The sequence below is a fragment of the Podarcis bocagei genome, assembly GCF_964188305.1.
Source record: "Podarcis bocagei genome assembly, chromosome: 11".
NCBI lineage: Eukaryota > Metazoa > Chordata > Lepidosauria > Squamata > Lacertidae > Podarcis > Podarcis bocagei.
This window is the reverse complement of record NC_138136.1, coordinates 16,634,734-16,657,646: the sequence shown is the minus strand read 5'-3', so window position 1 is coordinate 16,657,646 and position 22,913 is coordinate 16,634,734. Positions and strand designations below refer to the sequence as shown.

General features: G+C 41.4%; 1 protein-coding gene across 4 annotated transcripts in view; it reads right to left on the bottom strand.

Moving 5' to 3' along the window:
- ZNF608 (zinc finger protein 608) overlaps nucleotides 1-22,913 on the bottom strand; it is a gene marked incomplete at its 3' end in the record, with an annotated part of 127,268 nt that overhangs the window by 49,782 nt on the left and 54,573 nt on the right. For all 4 annotated transcript variants that reach the window (XM_081213535.1, XM_081213536.1, XM_081213534.1 and 1 more), the window contains one exon: nucleotides 19,137-19,392. In XM_081213535.1, coding sequence (XP_081069661.1) covers nucleotides 19,137-19,392 — 256 coding nt within the window. The remainder of the gene's footprint in view (nucleotides 1-19,136; nucleotides 19,393-22,913) is intronic.

Genomic DNA, 22,913 nt, shown 5'->3' with positions numbered 1-22,913 from the left:
TCTGGAGCTGGTGGACCATTTGGAAGAGGGTTGGAGGTGGCACAAGAGGTTGCATCCCCCCCCTTCTTCCGCTGGAACAAAGAGCCATCTGGATAGGGAGGCATACAGCTGGATTTGACCCTATATTGGCCAACAAGAAGGATGTTAACAAAATTAACTGAATGAAGGGCAAAGCTCCCCCTCACAACGCTATGCTGCTTTGCACAAAATGCTCTTATGCTTTATTATTATTCAATTGATTTATATACTGCTTAATGCCAAAACAGGTTGCTAAGCGGTTTCCAAAATATTGCCATTATGCAGCATTATTAAAATGCAACACAATCCCAGTAAAACCATCTTGTTAATGCAGTAAAATATAAATGTCCATTGTTAAATATGCAATAAAGAAATCCCATTAAAACACGCCCATTTAAATAGGAGGCTTGTTTTACAAGTGTGGCATTTGGGTTTCCAGGCAACCAGGAAAAGACAGTAACGCTCCGTTTGTTCAGTGTTCAGACAACATTTATCCAAATAATATCCAGGAATAAGAAAGGTATACAATGTCGTGGCTTATGGGCTCTCGGCTTTATCTCTCCGTTTTCTCCTCAGGATAAAAAAATTAAAAGTGGTATTTGTAAGATCCAGAAATGTGATGGGTGAGAATATCCTCTTTATTTCCCCAGAACTCTTCCTTTTGTCTGTTCTATAGTTAGTAGTGGCCAGCTTTTTTTGACAAATGTACCACAAGTTAACCTCAAAGCATAACAGAGTTGCTATTCTAATCCTTTGTGATGTGCATTTAGGCCCTGGGATATTTATACTCTCATCTACTGACCTGAAGAGCTGGCAATAGAGTCAAGCAGGAGTGCATGGGTAACTATGCTATCCCAAGGCCAGCAAGTCTCCTAGCTCCGATCCACAAATATCGCTTTGACTTGCTAGGTGTGCAGTGATTTTATTCATTACCAGCCTCCCCCTTGCTGAACACAGGACTTGCAGGGTCTTCTCATTCATGTGGACCTGTGCAGACAGCAAGAAACAACGGAAGTCTCTCTCCTCTGACTTAGGGGACATTTCTGCCATTCTTTTTATTTTTAATAAAAAAATATTTCTATTAGATTTTACAATTTTATATTCAATCAACATAATGAAATCACATAATAAAGAAAAAAACCAAAAATAAAATAAAAAATATCCCTCCTCCCTCTACCCCAAGGACTTCCCTCAACTTCCCCTTCTGGTTTTTTGCTACATTTTTTCCCTTCTGCTACTATTGTTCTACCTAACTTCATAATCTCTTTTGTAAATGTCCTTCTAATTGTTTTTCTAATTTATTCCAATATCTTTTTGCTGTATTTTTCTTAATTGTAAGTGTTCATTCAAACCCTGCAAGTGAGTCTATTCCTTTACAATATTTTTGCAGATACTGTGTAAATGGATTCCAGCCTTTTCTAAATTATCTTTATCTCTTAATCTTCCTGTAAGTTTTGCCATTTCTGCACAGTCCATCATTCTGGCTCACTTCTGCCATTCTTCACCTTCTCAAACCATTGCTGTGGTCCTCCAGATACTGTTGGGACTCCACCCATCAGCTATCAACCGTTGGCCAATCTGGCTGGGATTGAAGTCCAACAACCCCTGAAGCATCACAGGTTCCCCATCCTTGCTGTGGGTCATTAGGCACCCTGCTGGCAAGTAGATTTGTGGCGCTTGCATCCAGCATCTTGCCAGAGTACCTGTGCCCTTTCGGGGCTATATCTAAAAATGACTGCGAGTGAGACGTCTAGATTAAGGTAAGAAAACCATCATTGGTATTACCAGAAAAATAGCAGTGGCCGCACATAGAATAATGCACAGGAGGCTACAATGGGCTTTTGCCGCAGTTGTATTAGCCATAACACACATCCAGCGGAAACACTAGAAATGTTTTTAACTGCTTTATGGGGTTATTCAACTGTTTATGTTTATATTTTGTTTATGTATTTTGTGTTTTTATATTGTAATTTTACCTCGTGAACCACCCTGAGACCTGTGGGTATAGGGCGGTATAAAATTTTAATAAAAATAATAATAAATCATTCTTACATTTTATTACTAGTGGAGCCAAGGCAACGACACACGCGTACTAGTGGTGAGCAGGGTATGTAAGAATATTTCTTCCCATCCTACAGGCATTAGTTGGAGAATGTAGCTGCTCCCTTTCTGGTATTTTTTGTAGACAGATTTATTTCTGAAACAGTTCGACAGCCTTATAAGGGCAACAATTCAAACAATGGGACTGGTATGGAATACCATTTTAACTGCTCTTTTTTGGGTGGAAGGAGAGTGTTCCTTTTCTTCTTCTTCTTCTCCTCCTCCTCCTCCTCCTCTTCGTCTTCTGGAAAAGCCATGAATAAGAGATGCTTTTGAAAACTGCTCTAGCCTTTGACAGCTTGTGCAGTCTCCTGATGTCACGCCTCCTAATTGACACAATGCAGGGTGTCTGCATGGCACATTGCTGCAACATTTGTTTTACAAGCACACATTTCGCAGGAAACAAAGAATTAATCTTCCCAAGACTTACATGCCTACTCTCCCCCCAAAAAGGGAAAAATAAAACTGTTACACATCCACACAAATAAAAATTCATAGGATGGTGGCAGGCAGCCAACAAACTATTTCAGGTCTGGCCTCCCATCTGTTCATGATTAGAAAACACAATCAAATTGCTTTTTCTCCGACTAATTCTCAGAAGGACTCCTTAAAAACAGATTCAATGATATAACTGTAATACGGCAGAAGAGTTTACAATGATCAATAAAGCACATCTTTCCAGCAATCTGCAAGCCTCAACAAAGAAAAGGGACTCACTTTCCCCCTTGTTCCTCTCACCATTACCAAGCCTCTGAGTCAATGAGCTATCAACAAACCAGCGAAGGAGACAGACAGGTCTTGATTCTCCAGCCAGCACACCCAAAGTTATTCTCAAAACATGGCAATTTACTGAACAGCATGTATTAATTAATTTACTTCTGTTTCCAGATCCTATAAATAAATAAATCTGAACATTTTGAAAGCCACATATAAATCCCCTTTCCAACTTGTACTCCATTGCTTGGCTATAAATTTATCTCCGCCATTCTGTGACTAGTGTAAAGGTTCAAAGCAAAAATAATGATTAATGCTTATTCACAGCAAAAAATATATCCTAGCAATGAAATCAGTGTTCGAAATTTACCAGGCGCTGAGCACATTTTGTACCTGGCTACTAGCCACTTGTGGTCAAGTGAAGATGCCCAGGCACCAAAATGGCGCCCGACATCTCCACCATCTGGAGGTGCCTGCCTGGGAATCCTCGGATCTTGACTGTTTTCGCACACTAGCAACATACCCTGTAGAATTCCATTCATTATATTTTATCTCCACTATCAGAGTGAATTTCAGGAACCAAAAAAGCTGACTTTTGAGCCGTCTGGTCTCCAAATGGCAACTAGACATTCTGTTTTAGCGACTGTAGCCCCAGTTTAAGGAGCCATTGGCTAGCTTACATATTTGAGTTTCTAACACGGAATGAAATTTGTTTTTCAAGCTTGTCCTGGTCTTTATTGCGGCACTGGCTAAACAATACGGGACTCATGTTTGCATCTCAAACTCATGCAGTGCTAATTGACAGGGCTTGGGAGTCTTCTGATCTTCTGCTACTGAATTATAAGCATACACTATTCTAATGCACATGCCAGTAATCCTGCAACCAGTCTTTCTCTGCATTACCATTCCTCCCTTGCTGACTAATACTACAAATGGGTGTAACTGTACAGGAGTGAAAAAGATGTGAGGCTTCCAGGGGGCGAGGAGGCTCTCCTGATAAGAAATTAATTTTGCGGTAGTTTTAGCTTTGCACATCACAGTTACCCTGCTCTCACACCCTTCAACATACACTGAGAGACATTTTGTTCCGGTGTGAACAAGCCTCATGATTATAGACGTTATCAGAAGGAAGGCTGTGTTTCCACAACATCTAGTAAGTTAAGAGCAGCTCCTCCAAGGACTTCAGGAAGAGGGGAACAGTGTGGCAAATAACAGTCAACATTTCATGCTTTCTTGGGCATGCTAATCCTAGGCAACGAGATTGAAGATTAAGGAGCAGGAAACAATTACATTGTGCGCCACTGCCAAGATGCAAAGGCTCTAAATCTCCTTGAAGGCGAAAACAAATTAGCAGGTTTGCCTGAATCAAGCTGTCCCTCCGAATGGAGGCCTGTATTCGACTACAGTGTTATTAAACTGCAACACTGTGAACACAATTTCCCCTAGCTTATTAGCTGCACCCTTTTTGTCTAGACAGGCAGAATAGCTTGTAACCTAGACGTCAGCTTTACCCTTGCACCACCAGGTTTACACTTAAGATGGGAAACATAACCTGGAAAGGGCCTCAGTGTCCCAGTGGAAGGTACTTCTGTGTGAAATAATAAAGCTTTAAGGTGCAGAATCCTTAAGATTACACACAAACGCACACACACACTTAAGGGGAGAAGCTTTTGTCAGTACAGTTGTACCTTGGATCCTGAACGCCCTGGAACTCGGACGTTTGGATTCCCGAATGCTGCAAACCCGGAAGTGATTGTTCAGGTTTGCGAATGTTTGTTTGGAACCTGAATGTCCAGCTTCCTGCAGCCAATCAGAAGCCATGATTTGATTTTTGAACATTTTGGAAGCTGAACAGACTTCCGGAACAGATTCCGTTCGACTTCCAAGGTGCGACTGTGTTCTAAGAGCAATTTAAACCCACAATCCACTGTGCTGAAGGAGGTTTGGATGTGGCTGAGGTGCACTCTGTGCTTAGTGAAAGTATGGGCAGTCAGAAGCTATCCCTGCTGGGCTGACCTGGGTCCCTGCTGTTCCAGTTTGTAGCTGGACGGGACATTGCCTGTCTTTCACCCTTTCCAGGTGTGGGCATCAGGGTTTCATAAGTGGCAGTGTCTCTGCTGCAGCATTCAGCTAAACTGCTGGCACCAATCTGCTTCGAAAAACAATGCAAGAGGGTGCCATCGGGGGTCAAAGCACTGCAGAGTTACAGCGCCTGCTGTTGCTGTAGAGACCATGCCTCTTCCCACTGGCAGATGAAGGCGTCTGCTTTCTTTGCTACAGATGCACCATGGCGTTCCTTCTCTCTGCGCTCTTCCCAGCGGTCATTCCTCCTCTGGTCACTGCTGTGGATACACAACTGGACTGCCTGCCTCCAGGCACTGTGATCGTCTGCAAGGGATTCCCACACTGTGGGGTTAACATTGCCAGCCTTCATGTCATGTTATAGCACAGAATTGCCAACAGGCCTGGTGCCTGAAGCCAGCTCCCACAAAGCACATCTTTGGAGATGCCACCATCTATCAGCCTGTGTACATGACCATGTCAGAGTAGAAGTTGCCGAACAGGGGAGTGGCGCTGCAGTCTAAACCACCGAGCCCCATGAGCTTGCTGGTCTGAAGCCAGCAGTTTGAGTCTGCACAACGGGGCGAGGTCCTGTTGCTCTGTCCCAACTCCTGCCAACGTAGCAGTTTGAAAGCACACCAGTGCAAATAGATAAATAGGTACCACTGCGGCAGAAAGGTAATGGTGTTTCTGTGCGCTCTGGCTTCCGTCACGGGGTCCTGTTGCGCCAGAAGCGGTTCAGTCCTGCTGGCCACATGACCCGGAAAGCTGTCTGTGGACAAACGTTCCTCAGCCTGAAAGCAAGATGAGTGCCGTACCTCATAGTCACCTTTGACAGACTTTGATGTATTACAGTATTTTAACATTTTGTTAGAAGCCGCCCAGAGTGGCTGGGGAAGCCCAGCCTGATGGGCGGGGCATAAATAAATTATTATTATTATTATTATTATTATTATTATTATTATTATTATTATTATTATTATTATTATTAACAACAACAACAACAACAACCGTCCAGGGGTCCTTTACCTCTTTTTACCTTTAGATGTTGCTGAGATAGAAGTGCAAACATAATGTCAGAGACTATGTCCTGCCATGTGGTGCCTGAAATGTTTATGACACAGAACATATGGATAGCACTCCTCGCAGGTGTAAGTTGCCCACGACTCACTTTCTTTTTCCTTAGCCAGGTGTTAGGATTGCTCCCTAGCACCTGCTGTCCAACACTCATAAAACCAAGGCAAATAATTCTTTTAATACATTTGATCGGAGTATCTTTCTTTGTGGGACTATCATTTGAAAATTGTAGAAAATTCGCAGGAATAAAACTAAGGAACATTTTATTGTTTTTTAATGGGTTGAAATACAGCCTATTTGCACTGTTTTGTGTCTACCCAAAACTAGTCTTTAATTTCCTCTTTTGGCAGTTAAGCAACCTTGGGTCATCACCCTGACCATGGGCTAAACTGGCTGGGGATGATGGGAGTTGTAGTTCAACAATATCTGGTGGCCCAAGAGTTCTGGTTTAGATTATGTCAAAGCTTCAAGCTCAAAGATATTGCAAGCGCGTGCCTTTAGCTGGTTTGGTAAACATCCTGTAAGTTTTGCTAAAGTAGTGAAGTTCCACAGTACCCATTTAAGCAGGAGCAAGTAGTGCAACTCATGTTAATTTGGGCCTCTGATGCTCTGCGGGAGGAACTGGCTTCCGAAAAAGAAAACGGCGATTGTCAAGAGTGAAAAAGCTACAGCACTGGGTGTCGGCAGAAGGGAAATTGGACCCGCTATATCTGTATGTGGCACATAACTGCACACACGAGGACATGATGTGCTTCTTCATGTGTTTGCATCTAGTGGGCTGCTCTGTTGATGAGAAGTTTCCAGCTATGACTTCTCTTGACTTCCAGTCTCTGCTAGATTCACTTCCTTTAGCGATCTGCTCTGGCTTCTTTTCCTTATCTTGACATACAGCAATATCTGTTTTATTACCTGAAAGTTATTGTCTTTGTAGTTTATCATTCAGAACGTGTGTTCCCTTGTTGTGGGCTGGAGTGAGACAGAGTGGCTGATAACAAACCTATGTTGAAACTCAGTTAAACATAGCAAAATAGTCAAAAGGGTGAGGTGAGCAGAGCAGATCGCTAAAGGAAGTGAATCTAGCAGAGACTGGAAGTTAAAACCGTACGAGCAGATTAAGGGGCACGTGTATGACTGGTTACACCATGTCCAAGTTAATGAGATGTTTAGAAAGGAGGCAAAAGATAGAGGGTATGCGGATAAAGAATCAAAATTCCAGACGGAAATTATAAATAGCGAGGTGAAAACAATATCTAGAATGTACAAGATGCTGTTGGACTGGAATTTGGCAGACGAAGAAGTTAAGACAGTAATGATTCGATGGGCTAATGATGTGGGCCATGCAATACAATTTGAGGATTGGGAGAATCTATGGAAAGAGGGTCTGGACTTCACCGCGTGTATGACAGTGAAAGAGAATGTCATGAAGATGTTTTACAGGTGGTATATAACACCTGTGAAATTGTCAAAAATGTACAAAGTAGACAGCAAATGTTGGAAGTGTGAAGTGAAGGAGGGTGTTTTTTACCACATGTGGTGGGAGTGCAGGAGAGTGAGAGAATTTTGGGAGGAAGTGTATATTGAATTAAAGAAGGTTTTAAAGTATACGTTCAATAAAAAACCCGAAATTTTCCTGTTAGGAATGTTGGGGAATGAAATTAAAAAGAAAGACCACAAATTTATGTACTATGCAGTAACAGCAGCAAGGATAGTCCTTGCTCAGAAGTGGAAAAAAAAGGAAATGCCAACAACAGAGGAGTGGAGATCGAAGTTACTGGACTACGCGGATTTGGATAGATTAACGGGAAAGATCAGACATCTAAGAGACCAAAAGTTTGTCAAGGACTGGGGGAAATATGTAGATTACTTGGAACATCTTAGTGAAGGTCAAATAACGCTAAGGGGATTCAGAGAAGCACTGTGAAATAGGAAGAGGTATTGTCCAAGATAAATAGAAGTAGAAGAATGGTTAACGACAATACATACTAGGCAATGTGTATCCTAGAATCTTATTGCGGAAGATTTACGGGCGGGCTGAAGGAAGTCCAGAAAGAGACGACTATGTTAATTTGATAGGTGAAAACCTTTTATTGTATATATGGTATATTTGTTTTGTGTTGTTATTTCTTTTCTTTATTCTTATGCTTTGGTATTTCATTCTTTCTTTTACTTTTGGAAAATTAATAAACACTTACCTGGAAAAAAAAAAAAAGGAAAAGAAGCCAAATAACTCCATATTCAAGGCAGTCTGTTGCCAGAAGTAATAGCCCCTAGCTTCATGGCTGAGAGGATTTAAACCCACTCCCAAAGTCCTAGTGACAATCTGAACATTGTGGCCTTAATAGAATTTAGCACAGGTTGACACAGTCAACAGGAATTAGTTCAGTGATGTGTTGTATCATCTAGCTTGCAAGGGACAGCTCCATCTGTTTATTTATGCCTTATAACCAAATGAAACCTTTTTGCTGTATCTTTGCTTTTTATTTCATGTACTTGAAATTGAGTTTGAAAGTGACACTTAAGCTAGAATTGATTTTGTTCTGCAAGGCTGGTTATTAAATAGGGCAACAGTTGAAATTTCCATCTGATTATCCTTTCTTCATCTTTATTAATGGGCTCCCAAAATGTCACTTCTTAGCCAAGGTAAAGGACAACGGCATTCTAATCTTGATATGGTTAGGCCAAGAGAAATCATTCTCTCTCCTTTTAAAACCATCATTTAAATTCCCTTCCTGGGAAATTAAATTTTGATGTCACCTTCTCAGTCCATACAATTTAAAAACAGTAATTGAAAGCAGTAAACAACAGCAGTGACTTCCAGACAAGGATAAGGAAATCGTGAACAAGTTGATGCAGACACAAAATTCTGCAGGGAGATCTTAATAGAATGAATTTGAGAATTACTGCCAAAGAAACTTTTCAGAAATGCTGCATGTCAGAAGTTCTTAATTATTATATTTTACTTGGATGGCAGCACAATGAATTACTATTTAACTTATCTTCTCCAATATGCTATTTCAGTATCAGATATGTACCCTAGCTTGACAGAACTCTCAGGATGAAATAACTATAGGGTGGAACTCAACTAAATTTTAATCTGAGAAGAACCACTGAAATTAATGAAGATGACTACATTAGGGTCGTTCATTTCAATAGGTCTGTTCTTAGTAAAACCTAGTTGACGACCATTCACAAAGGCTAACAACTCAAAATTACCACATTTGGTCGCCCATCCTCGATTTCCTAAGCATTCTGTGCAAACATGAGAGGCACATACACAGAGTACATTAGACTTACAGGTATTCTTGTTTCAGTGTGCTGCTTTTGCGGGTTATTATTTCATTAATTAAATTACCCGACTTCCAGATTTTTAAAACTATCCTTCTGATGGATAAAAATCACTCTTTTCACTTCAGTTGTCAAGCTGCAGTATATTTAGTCTTATTTCAACTCTCCCAACCCATTTTTATATAACTTTCATTTATACATGGGTTTTTTTGTTTGTTTTGCTTTTTAAAAAGATGACCATTATTGAGGCAGAGGATCTTATAGTATAAAACCATGGACTTTTCACAGCCCCCTCTCCCCGCCTTGAGTTATAAAAAGATAGCTTCCTTTATCTATGAAAAGTGACATTTGCTGATTCCTTTTAAACAAGTTGGTCGTTGTTCCCCTAGTTCATAGCTTTCCAAACTGTGTGTCGTGACATGTTAGTGTGTCGGCTGCAGTGTGTTGGTGTGTCGCGCAAACACTCCCCACGCTTCAGCCCGGGGCTGGAAAGAGGTTAGTTTAACCTCCGGTTTGCTAGTAAAACTGAATTACTGTGTCACGACATGATGCGAAACTGAATCACTGTGTCGCAAAATGATGCATGTCTAAAAAGTGTGTCACCAACATGAAACGTTTGGAAAGCTCTGCCCTGGTTGAACATGACACCAACAGCATAATTTTCTGCAAGTTTACTTGGAGTGAAATCCTTCTAAATTCAATGGAACTTACTTCCAAGTATGGTGGCATAGGGTTCTAGCCTTCAGCATTCTGATTTAAACTATAGGCAAAATAAAATGTGAGAATGGCCTATTGTACATCTGTGCCTTTCGATATGAATCAACAAGACATATTCTAGATAACAAACTATGAGCCACACGCCACGTTTTCCCTCCAAGCTATATGTTGCATCTGCTACCGACCAATTTTAAAAGTGTTTCTCACATATGTATAACTTTTAAGGGGAAAAGTGGAGTTCGGTCATTTTGAATTCACAGTTTCTCCATAAATTGTAAGTCAATAAGTAAACAGTAGCACACATATTTGTACCTCTTGCCTTCAAATGCCTAATGTCTGGAATTTCTGGCTTAATAATAATAATAAATTTTATTTATACCCTGCCCTCCCCAGCCAAGACCAGGCTCAGGGCGGCTAACACCCGATATAAAAACAAACTGATTGAAATACAACTTTAAAAAAAGATTAAAATACATTAAAACATTAAAATACAGCCTCATTTCAATGGAGAGGATTTGTGGGAGGACAGGGGGCAGAGTTGCCATCAATCTGTTATCAAAGCTCAAGTTTAAATCATTACAAAAATCTGGAGCAAAGGGGAATTGTATGTCGGGAATATGTACTGACCTTTTTGTTATTTTAGTCACCAATATTTAATAATTAAACAACAACAGTTGGGCACCAGCTCTTTAGCCACTTAGCCACTGAAAGATATGTAACTGATAATAGAAAAGTTCTTGTTTGTGAGAGTAGTCTGCAAAATAGTTACTGAGCCTACAACATTGTAATTGGGGGAAAAGTTTATAAACACATGCACAAAAAACCCAATCTCAAAATACATGTAGTATCTACTAGGCTGCAGAGCTAGTTACACGACGGCTTGTAGTGTGGTAGACACAGGGCTGTAAAAATGGCTGCGGTGATGACTACCCATTTTCTGCTTTGACTGTAATGCCCCTGTAGCTACCGTATTTTTTGCTCTATAAGACTCACTTTTTCCCTCCTAAAAAGTAAGGGGAAATGTGTGTGCGTCTTATGGAGCGAATGCAGGCTGCGCAGCTATCCCAGAAGCCAGAACAGCAAGAGGAATTGCTGCTTTCACTGCACAGTGATCCCTCTTGCTGTTCTGGCTTCTGAGATTCAGAATTTTTTTTTTCTTGTTTTCCTCCTCCAAAAACTAGGTGCGTATTGTGGTCTGGTGCGACTTATAGAGTGAAAAATGCAGTATTTCAATCCTTTCCCCACACCACACTAGGTGAGATTCCGTTTGTGTTTATATGTCCCAGCCCAGCATCGCAGCTGCTGGAATGAAGTCTGTGTGTGATGTTACATATAAACAGATACAGTGGTGCCCCGCAAGACGAATGCCTCACAAGACGAAAAACTCGCTAGATGAAAGGGTTTTCCGTTTTTGCGTTGCTTCGCTAGACAAATTTCCCTATGGGCTTGCTTCGCAAGACGAAAACGTCTTGCGCTTTTTTTAAAAAGCCGCTTGAAGAGGCGCAGTTGCGACGGACCGTGCTTCGCAAGATGAAAAACATCGCAAGACGAAAAGACTCGCGGAACGAATTATTTTCGTCTTGTGAGGCACCACTGTATTCCAAAATAAAACACCCGTTAATATCTTACCATAAGAAACACTGATTTCATAAAACCTCAACCACACTTTAATTCTACATTTCTTGAACTATTATTCGATCAGTTCCAAAGACAAACAAAGCACATTCTGCGCTGTCAGTGCGGAATTACACAATTGTAGAGTTGGAAAGGACCACAAGAATCATCTAGTCCAAGGGTGAGCAAACTTTTTCAGCGGGGGCCCGGTCCACTGTCCCTCAGACCCTGGGGGGGGCGGACTATATTTTTTTTTGGGGGGGGGAGATGAACGAATTCCTATGCCCCACGAATAACCCACAGAGGCATTTTAAATAAAGGCACACATTCTACTCATGTAAAAACACGCTGATTCCCGGAGCGTCTGCGGGCTGGATTTAGAAGGCGATTGGATCAGATCTGGCCCACAGGCCTTAGTTTGCCTACCCCATATCCAGTCCAAGCCCCTGCGATGCAGGAATTTTTCGCCCGATGTGGGACGTGAGCCCACAACCCTGCCATTATGAGTCTTATACTTTACCATACAGTGGACGCTCAGGTTGCAAACGTGATCCGTGCGGGATGCACATTTGCAACCCACATCTGCGCAGATGCGGGTTGCGATTTAGCGCTTCTGCGCATGCGCGGCCACCGAAACCCGGAAGTAACCCGTTCCAGAACTTCTGGGTTTCGGCAGTCCATAACCTGAGAAAACACAACCTGAAGCATCTGTAACCCGAGGTATGACTGGAATGGGATTCCAGAGCTTAGCATGTGCAGCCCACAAAAAAGCAGCTGGAGGGAGGGCTTATTAGGAGCTCTACGAATTTGTTGTGGCTGTCTTCCCTGGTCACTGGTGCATGGAGACTTTGCTAGCAGAGGTTTACAATGGGATTGTTCATAACAGCCACTACAAAAAAAGTTCCTAGTCAAAATATGGAACAAAGGGATTATTATGACATTAAGATTCAGGAACAGAACGTAACTGGGAAGAGGACCAAGAGTCGAAAGACAGCTAGAAAACTGCAGACATTCGAAGCCAAGCTTTTGATTGACAGTTCCAACTTACTGAAGCAGGAAACCAGACTTAATGAGCTGCAAGGTCAGTTAAGAATATGCTAGGCGGTGGCACAATAAAATAAAATAAAATAAAAAGAGATCCATGCAGTTTACTACCTTCCTAAGAGAGGTTTACAATGCTATAGGTAACTGAACAGAAACCTATGTCTGACAAGAGGGATATAACTTGCTTTCTTAAATCCTCGATGAAAAATCGCTTTTACAAAATGAGGACCAAAAAAACCCCCATTTTCATTTTCTTTCTCAAACTATCAGGACACGACAAGCTGAGAATACCACTTGTTAAAAAAGAAAAGCGACACAACTACCCTTCGTCTGTGTTTATTATCGAACAAGAACATATTGTTACGAAGAATCGGAATGCCAACCCAGCAATCTGAGCAGAGACAAATGCGACGAGGTGACGGATTGTTCTGGAACCAGTGGCAGGCAGGTGAAGGATGGCTGTCTTTGGATCAGCGTTCAAGCATAGAACCCTTCATGAGAACAATTACTTCTGATGGCTACAGCTGTTCGCAGCCAAAACCAGAGAGAATAAATATTTGCAGTTTCTTTTCCTCAAAATGCCCCTTAAGCAGCTGATGATATACAGTTTGTGTCACGGTTAATTATATAATCTTTCAGGTTCCCCATCCTTAGAGAAATCGTATTTGTGAATGTGGAAGTGTAAAGGTGTTTTGGGGTGTGTGTTTTTACCCAGCCTATCCATATATTGCTTACTGTAAGAAATAATAAAAGTAACAGTAATACTACTACAGGAGTAACCTTGGTTCTCAAACGCCTTGGTTCTCAAATGCCAAAACCCCGGAAGTGTTATGGTTTTCAAACTATTGTCTGAAGCCAAGCATCCTATGTCGCTGTCAGCTATTGTTTCCGGGGCACTTGCACCAATGAGAAGCTGTGCCTTGGTTTTCGAACATTTCGGAAGTCAATCGGACTTCCGGAACGGATGGAGTTTGGGTCTTTTGTTTTTGCTATTTATTTTGCGTTTTTGAGGCTTTTTTGGTTTATTTGTTTTCGTGACTGTGTAGAACCCAGTTCAGCTACTGATTGATTGATTGTGCAACTGCGGAAATGGATAAAAGCCCCCCATCCAAACAATGACCATCATCAGTGCAGGTAAGGAAAAAAAATCAATTTTAATTTTTTTATCATCTACAATACTGTATTTATTTTATAGTAAATTGCTTTCATTTTATGGATAAATGGTCTCGTTAGATATTAAAATTCATGTTAAATTGCTGTTTTAGGGGTTGTTTTTAAAAGTCTGGAATGGATTAATCCATTTTGCATTACTTTCTAAGGGAAAGCGCACCTCGGTTTTGGAACGCTTTGGTTTTGGAATGGACTTCCGGAATGGATTAATTTTGAGAACCAAGGTACCACTGTAATAGTACTGGCAATACTACAATTAATAATACTAAAATGTGTTTTTAATTTATTCCATACTGCATAGTGACTTCTGAGTGGCCTACGTTATTTGAATATAGACCAACACAGTCAAACTAGCGATAAATATCAGCTTTCTTAGAAGCAACTATCAAGACAGCTTCTGTATTTGCCCTCACTAACCTTACATCGCAGCCCATCTGTTATCATCTAAATAGTCTTCTCTTCTCAGATATTTTACTTTAATTGAGTCTGACTGGTTACAAAGATTTGTGTCAGCTAATGAACTGTTGGCTTTTTTCCCCCTTTCCTGCAAACTGACCAGAGGAGCACAGTTTCTGAAGTCTTCAGTCTGCCAACATATTCCCAGTTGCTACACTTGAGAACAGGTCTGAAATGAACACAGATTTTAGTATAGCAATATTATTACCCTTGAGGCCTCTCCCCACTTTTTTCTTCTTCTCAGCAGGGAAATGCCATTAATGATGTCATTAATGACAGTAATCTTACCTGACTCCAGTTCTCTCTTGAAGTCCCTTCTCCACCCCCACCACCCCCAATAATAGCAATTTTTCTTTCCCTGGTCAGTCATGCAAATGTTTTCCAATGCCCTCAACTGGAAAAACAAGCCATTTGATGGCAATACTTGTAGGCTGCCTAACACTTCTGGAATCTTGTTTTTTATTATACAATTATCCTACTTTGCAGAGGAAGACTATATCCCAAAGTAGCTCACAGCAATTTAAAGATAACTACAAATAACAATTTAAAAGCGGTATTGATGTGGTGGTGATGTACATAAATCAAACTATGGTGTAAGCCCTGCCCTAAAGGCTTACAATCCAAAAGACGGGACACACTGAAGGGGAAAAGAGAGAAGGCGTGACGAAGACTAGGGAAATCAGTTTTGACAATGGCAGAATAAAGGGATGAGTAGCTAACAGGTATTTTTTCCAATTGGGACTAGGGCTGGGAGATATCTGGCTTTCAACATCACAATATATCAGCAGCTAAACATCACGGTATACCAACATATCATGATGTGTGAAATAAGGATGGAACTGCATAGAGGCAAACAGTAAGATTGGATGATACCTGGTTTTTTACATCGCAATATACCACCAGCTAAACATCGTGATACATCATAATGTCTGAAATAAGGATGGAGCTATGTAGAAGAACTGGCTGGCTTCACAGTTTTCCCCACACTGTAATACTTGCCTAGCACACCAACGCACGCACAAAACATGAAATGGACTTCAAACCAGTTTTGAACGATCTATCACCCAGCCCTGGCACACATCATGATTTGCGATATACTGCTGGGTCAAAAATTATGGAACCAATTTCATGATGGCAACTTCAAACTGGTTTTGCACGATATTATCACCCATCCCTAATTGAGTCCCGATTACTGGTACAGTGGACCCTCTGGATACGAACTTAAATCGTTCCGGGGGTCCGTACGTACCCTGAAAAGTCTGCAACATGAGGCGCCACTTCTGCGCACGTGTGCGCGGCAAAACCCTGACGTATACACTTCCGGATTTGCTGCGTTCACAACCTGAAAGTTACGGTAACCGAAGGTAACGTAACCCAAGGGCCCACTGTATTCTTGCTAGGATGGAGGTCCTTGTAACTAGACAGTGGTAACAGAGGCCATAAGTGGCCTTCCCTTGAACAGTACAGTTTGGGATTGCCTTATCAAACAGCAGCTTGCCTTTTTTATTGTAGTACCCATTCTGGAAGCGCCACACAAGAAGCGCCTCATGCGCTCAAAGTGCACGTAGCAGAGATATGACTTGGGTGGGGGGGACTACACTAGAGCAGCCCGTATTACCATTTTAAGAACTCCATGCAAAATAAAACTGCATCTCTTTTATATGCCACACTGTTCTCATTACGCCTGCCGTTAATACCAGCTCCTCTTTATCTTCCTCTTTTTACAAGGAATTACTGCAGCTGCTCAAACTGCATTTTGTATATGGCTGCCATATGTGCAGCTCAGACCTCCTACAAACTGGTTGTGATCACTGCACAACTGATCCCGGCTGATGACTCAGCGCCACCCAACACAATTTCTGTCTCTCATAAACATAGCAAAAGGTGGCATGTTCAGGTATGAATCACGCTTGAGCCTCAGGAGTGCATCACTGCTATTCGGATCATCCTTGTACCTTTCCTGTTGTCTGTATGAAAGTTACCAATTTCACTGTTTAGTATTTAACTGTGTGAATGCAATCATCTGATACATCTGGTGAATACATCAGGGACGAGAAGCAAGGGCCATTAACCTAATTATTTCAGGGTTTCAGAACAACATCTCTGATGAAGTCCAAAAGCTGTTCTGGAGGTTTTCTTAAAGGATACAAAGCCTAGCTCTTCCAAAAGCCTTAGAGCTGTTGAGTGAGCATGTCTAGACCTGTGGGACTGTTGACACAGAGTACACTATTTTTAGTGGTTTCTTGATGAAGAGACTGTGTTTGGTTTTGTTTTTTTACATAGTTTTACTACCACTGTTGTATGGTTTGCTTTGCTGGAAGCCACACTGAGCCTTAGAGAAGAGAAATTCCAGTTTTTTAAATAAATTACAGTCAAATCTCATTTTGTGGACAGGATCCGTTCCGGAGGCCCGTCCGCAAGCTGAAAATGATGAACGTCGAAGTGTTGTGTCTGCGTACGCACGTGGCACGATTTAGCCCTTCTGTGCATGCACAAGCAGCGAACCTGGCAGTAAACCTTTCCGGTACTTCCGGGTTTGCCGCGGACGTTCGCCGGAGCGGACGCAAGTGGAGGCAGATGCAGAACGAAGTTTGACTGTAAAAACAATGCAACTACAACCAGTGTATGTCTCTCTGCCCCATATGTCTGACTGTTATGTCACTAAAACCTTGCTTATCCTCCAATGTAAATGCACTATTTGAAGTGTAAAACTATGCATAACACTTCAGACACCTGGGCTTGGTGCAGATTCAATGCTTGCTCCCTAGAAACCATGATTTGCACATTAAGAGTCAGCCAGAAGTGTGCCCCAAACACTAACATGTAAATGAGACCATTAGAACCCAATGCTAAATGTACTAAGGATCTATGAAATTAACAGAATTTACTTGCAATTGTGTCTTGGATTGAAGCATAAGCAATTTTTCATTACGTAGCATTACACCACCAGGTAATTTTGTCACAAAGGAAAAACCACCAGACAGCCACATCTATTGAATATCCCATATTTAGAAGGCTCAGCTTAATATATTCAGCTTAATATTCCTATATTAAATCAGGAACTGCTTCTTTCCTTTCTTAGAAGCCCACAACAATTTTCAGGGATTTATCAGTGTTAAGATGTTATTAATATTACTCAAGAAGCTTTCCAATATGCTAGACATCAACAAGTGAAACCTTTATTATCCTGTTTCCCTATTCTCTGCAGCTTTGAAGGCTGAGTAGTTATCTTGCTAATGCCACGCAAATGTCCCAGATTTGCAGATGCACAAACAGAATGGATAATAACTGGCAGAGTTTCCTAGACTATACACCTCTTCCCATAAGCAGAGGCAGGGACTCTGGATCAGGCAATTTCAATAAATAAAAATCTTCTCAGCTGAGCACATCCGAGTAGTACCAAAAGCAGGCAGATGGAATTATCATTCTTGTGAGCATGGAGGCACATTATAAAATACCACACTGCTGCCCTTCAGACCTTTAACAAGGCGCACTTCTTAATTCAGTGGGGGTCAGAAGTTTAGTTTACTCAGCAAGAATAACACTATTAAAAGCTATTGCTCTTTCATGTCACCACAATTCACACTCGTCCATTCCAACTCTGGCTAATGCAGGTCAGTGAAAAGAACACGAAGGGAGAGAGACAGGCACCTCAGCCTGCATATTTTAAAACAGAATTTATATGTGCTTTGAAAACAATCTAAAAGGATCAATCTAGATTACGAATCTGATGAAAGCGTGCGCAGCAAAAGAGATGGATGGGCGAGAGCATATAAAAGCAAGCAAGTCAGAATCTTTCTATTGATTTCCAGGCAGACAGTGTAAAGCACTCTGCTGGTGCCTTATCTATCACTGCACAGAATGAACTACTGTTGCGCATACAACTGAAGCATGTTAGGATTTATCATCAGCTGATGTGCTGTAGGACACTTTTGAAATGGAATTTCTTGCTTCCAATACAGCGGCTATTAAATCACTAGTAATTAAACACTGCTCAAGCAAACATGAGAAAACATCTGTAACAGCACCCATTCCAACAGTTCTGATTAGATATAATATCCTACGTCAAAACCAGCAATTAGACCGGCATGTACAATAATTCCATCATTGATAACAGTAAATTCAGGCAGTAAGAGATTATCTTACGGGATTTATAATGGAAAAAATCTGCCCATGACAAAGAAAAGCTTTTTCTGATGCCTTAATTTTAACAAGAGTCATCACACTTCCAATTCTTTTCCTGACCAAAGTTTCATCTCTTAATTATTTTCAATAAATGCCTGCTTATTCATAAAGCAACAGGTTGCCTTATTTTAATTAATGTGCCTTATACATGAAACCTCCATGGATTGATGTTCTCTCAGAAACATCCAATTCAAAAAACAAATTCTCATAACTGTTAACATCACCAGAAAATGTATTCATGCAGCACAAATCTTTTTTCTTTACAATAAAAAATTAAAATGAATGCTCAGGAAATCTCCTCACATTAAATACAGATTGCCTGTACAGTGTATTGCATAGAATGTTTTAAAATATAGAAGTGTGAGTTTCAGATATACTTCTAAAATTGTATCACTTTTAAAAACACTTCCTCCTGCACCATTATCCTGTTACACTGTAAACCATTTTATTTTTAAACAAAGACATTCAATATCTAAAAATACATTCAATCTTATCCTAAAGGTTTATCAAGCCACTCGGTACAATCATGTATCAAGAGTTTATTTTATTTAAAATGTAGCTGGTTTCACTGGAAGAGATATGATGGGAATTTCCTCTAGTTCTAACAACAAACAGTACTGTATAATATGACTGCTAACAAACTTGTGAAGCAGATGCAACGTTCAGACAAAATGGGAAGAGAAACCACAGCTTACCTTCCTCGGTTTCATGCCATACAATCCCTTCCAAATTCACACTGGTCCCAGGTTCACATGGTCCAAGGCATTCAGGTTCCGTTACTATTCCAACATCGCAAGTATTCACACCCACTGAACGAGTCCGTACCAAAAGTTGCTCAACTGGAGCAGCAATGTTGGAGGAAGATGGGGAAAAGTAGGAAGGCAGAATCTGAGGTGTAAGACTACTGGAGATAGGAGGCGGAGGTGCAGGCACTGTAAAGAGGGGGTCAACCTAAAAACAAAAACAAAGAAAGACACAGTCTGTCATATGCTGAAGGTATTAGGAAAGATTGTGTTTATACACACATTGAGTTTTGAATACAGCAATTCCACACATTATGAAGCAGTACCCAAAAAGTCACATGATATCAAGATGCACCAATCAAAACATATTTCAATATCCTCTTCAAATAACTATGGTCACTTAGGAATTTTTGTCTTCAAACTCTGTCAGTGTGACCACTGAGTTTCCACCCTGTTTTAGTGACTCACCGAATTATTACCTTTTAGACCAGAGCTTGCCAAACTGTCTGTTGTGACACATTATTGTCTTGGCTGCAGTGTGTAGGTGCATCACGCAAACACTCCCCGTGCTCCTCCCAAGGCCGGAAAGGGGTTCCCTTTAACTTCCGGTTTGCTAAACTCAGTAAAACTGAATTACTGCAAAACCGAATTACTGCGTTGCGGAAATGAGGCATGTCTAAAAAGTGTGTCACCAACAGGAAAAGTTTGGAAAGCTCCTTATTAGACATTCTGATCGCTTGCTTTAATATTTGCTCCCAGGCTTTTCAGATGCCTAGGATCACGAACCAACTAAGATATCAACAGTAATTTGAGGTAGCATCTTATTTAGAAATGACTTTTTATCATTTATTCTCTAATATGGGCTCCATTCTACTATGACTATGAAAAATAAGTTGAGCCATCTTAGAAATTGTCTAAGTTAGTGTGGCATGAAATCATCAGACGCATGAAATAAAATGAAACGGCCACTGGTTGTGTGGAGACAGGAATCTTGTGCACACTGGAAGTGCAGGGTGGATAAGGGTGACAGCACTAACCCCACCTAGGTAAAGGGACCCCTGACCATTAGGGTCCAGTCGTGGCCGACTCTGGGGTTGCGGCGCTCATCTCGCTTTATTGGCCAAGGGAGCCGGCGTACAGCTTCCGGGTCATGTGGCCAGCATGACTAAGCCGCTTCTGGCAAACTAGAGCAGCACACGGAAACGCCATTTACCTTCCCGCTGAAGCGGTACCTATATATCTACGTGCACTTGACTTGCTTTCGAACTGCTAGGTTGGCAGGAGCAGGGACCGAGCAATGGGAACTCACCCCGTCACGGGGAATCGAACCACCGACCTTCTGATCGGCAAGTCCTAGGCTCTGTGGTTTAACCCACAGCGCCACTTGCGTCCCCAACCCCACCTAAGTAATCCCAAAGTCTTTGTGTGACAGGTAAGACTGGAGAATTGGACGTAGAAGAACTATATTCTTTCCCTTCCTTCAGAGTATCTTTCCTTGGATAAACTAGCAGCTGAAAATACAAAAGCATAATGCATGGGTAGGTAAACTAAGACCCGGGGCCCGGATCTGGCCCAATCGCCTTCTAAATCCGGCCTGCGGGCGGTCCGGGAATCAGCGTGTTTTTACATGAATAGAATGTGTTCTTTTATTTAAAATGCATCTCTGGGTTATTTGTGGGGCATAGGAATTCGTTCATATTTTTTTTCAAAATATAGTCCGGCCCCCCACAAGGTCTGAGGGACAGTAGACTGGCTCCCTGCTGAAAAAGTTTGCTGACCACTGGCATAATGTAACCTGTATACAGTCAAACCTCGGTTGTCAAATGTAATCTGTTCTGGAAGACCGTTCAACTTCCGAAACGTACAACAACCGAGGTGTGGCTTCTGGTTGGTTACAAGAGCTTCTTGCAATCAAGCAGAAGCTGCGTCGGACATTCGGGTTCCGAAAAACATTAAAAAACCAGAGCATTTACTTCCGGGTTTTCAGTGTTCGGGAGCTGAAATGTACGATAACGGAGGCATTCGGGATCCGATGTTTGAGTGTACTCTAAACAAACATAGTACACAGACAAATGGGATGCAATTTACGTTTCCTACTGAGACCTACCGATAATCTTTATTTAAAACCTGGAAGGCAAACTTATTCTATGCTGGTTAAAACTTGACGGCTGAATCTCTAGGTTTGGCAACTACCTGACCCAAAAAAAGGGAGGGATGAAATAAAGCACAGCAGAGTACAGAAGCTCTGTACTTCTGTTATGTGTTTATCCTGCTGCCATCAGACTTTTAAGATGTTGGCAGCCTTAAAAGAAAGGGTGCGGGGGGGAGGGAAAGCTTTTCAACAAGAAATCAAGCATGCAGGCGAGTGAAAACCAACTGACCTCAAAAACAGCTGTTCCTTGCAAACTAGTCATTGGATAAGTAAGGATGAAAAAAACCCAATATTTATCTTTGAACTACATTCAAGACACAGGGCCAGAGTTTGCACTACATGAGTTTTGGCTGCCGCACAGACTTCTCATAACAGAGACCCTCCAGCCTTCTTTTCAGGCTTTCGGAGTAATGCAAATGCACTTGGTTCCTGTGTTTCCCCCAGCATTTATCCAGATGTGGAGCAGCACAGTGTCGGCTCAAGCTATACCCCCTCATAGATAGATAGAACCCTGTGAAATTATTTTAAAATGCTCCAAATCGGTGGGTTGTTTTTTTAAGAGATCCAGTAGGGGGTAGTTGGTCAACAAGTGAGTTCAAGGTTCTGTTGGACCACGAGGATTTGGAGAGACCTCTCAGTCAAATGGTTCCCTGGGTGGCCTTGAACCAGCCCACCTCACGAGGATGCTGGGAGGATAAAATGGCGGAACCACATATGCTCCTCTAAGTTTCTTGGAGAAGAACGGGTTACTAACATTAAAACGGACAGATTCCGCCTTGCAATCTGCAGAGATGGCAAAACTGACGGCACTGATAAAAGACACAAATTTAGAATCTTTTAAAGAAGACTGGGAGGAGGAGGAAAAAATAGTGGGGTATAAATGCTGCAAATAAATAAACACTGTGTTTATTAATAAATGTTAAGACACTTCAAGATGGTGTCCTAGTCACAAAACATTTTGCTCTTCAAAACCAAACAGGACTGTTTCAACCGCGTTACAGTAAGAGACACTGACAAAGAGACAGGCGATGTTTAACTTTCTGTGATGCCTGAAGGAGTTTGATGTTGCTACAGAGATTAAATGCTCTTATACAAAAGAAGGCGGCGTAACAGAAGAATTGTGAGGGATGGCGACAAATGCACAAAGTATAACAAGCCAGTCTTGATTGAGGCCTCCGGATTAGAAAATAAAAGAAGCTCTGCAAAATGACAAGACACCAGACACTTGGTCATTCTAGAGAAATGTGTCTATGTAAAACTACAAGTTTCCACATGTGGATTGATTCCCCTGTAGCGGGGAACTCTGCATTCAGGTTTCAGGCTTCATATTGCAGTGCCAGAGTTTGGAGAAGCAGACCTAATAGGTGGTCACTGATTCTAGATTTGACAGCATTGCCCATATCTTATCAAAATATGTGAATTTATGTTCCCAAAGCACAGTGCTGCTCACACAATATTTTGATATTTTTTTTTTGGGGGGGGGAGTTATGATGCACTTATGGTCTCCTGGGTAAAGACCACAAGACAGAATCCCGAATGTGTCATGCATACTTAAATTTCTCTAAATTGTACCCATG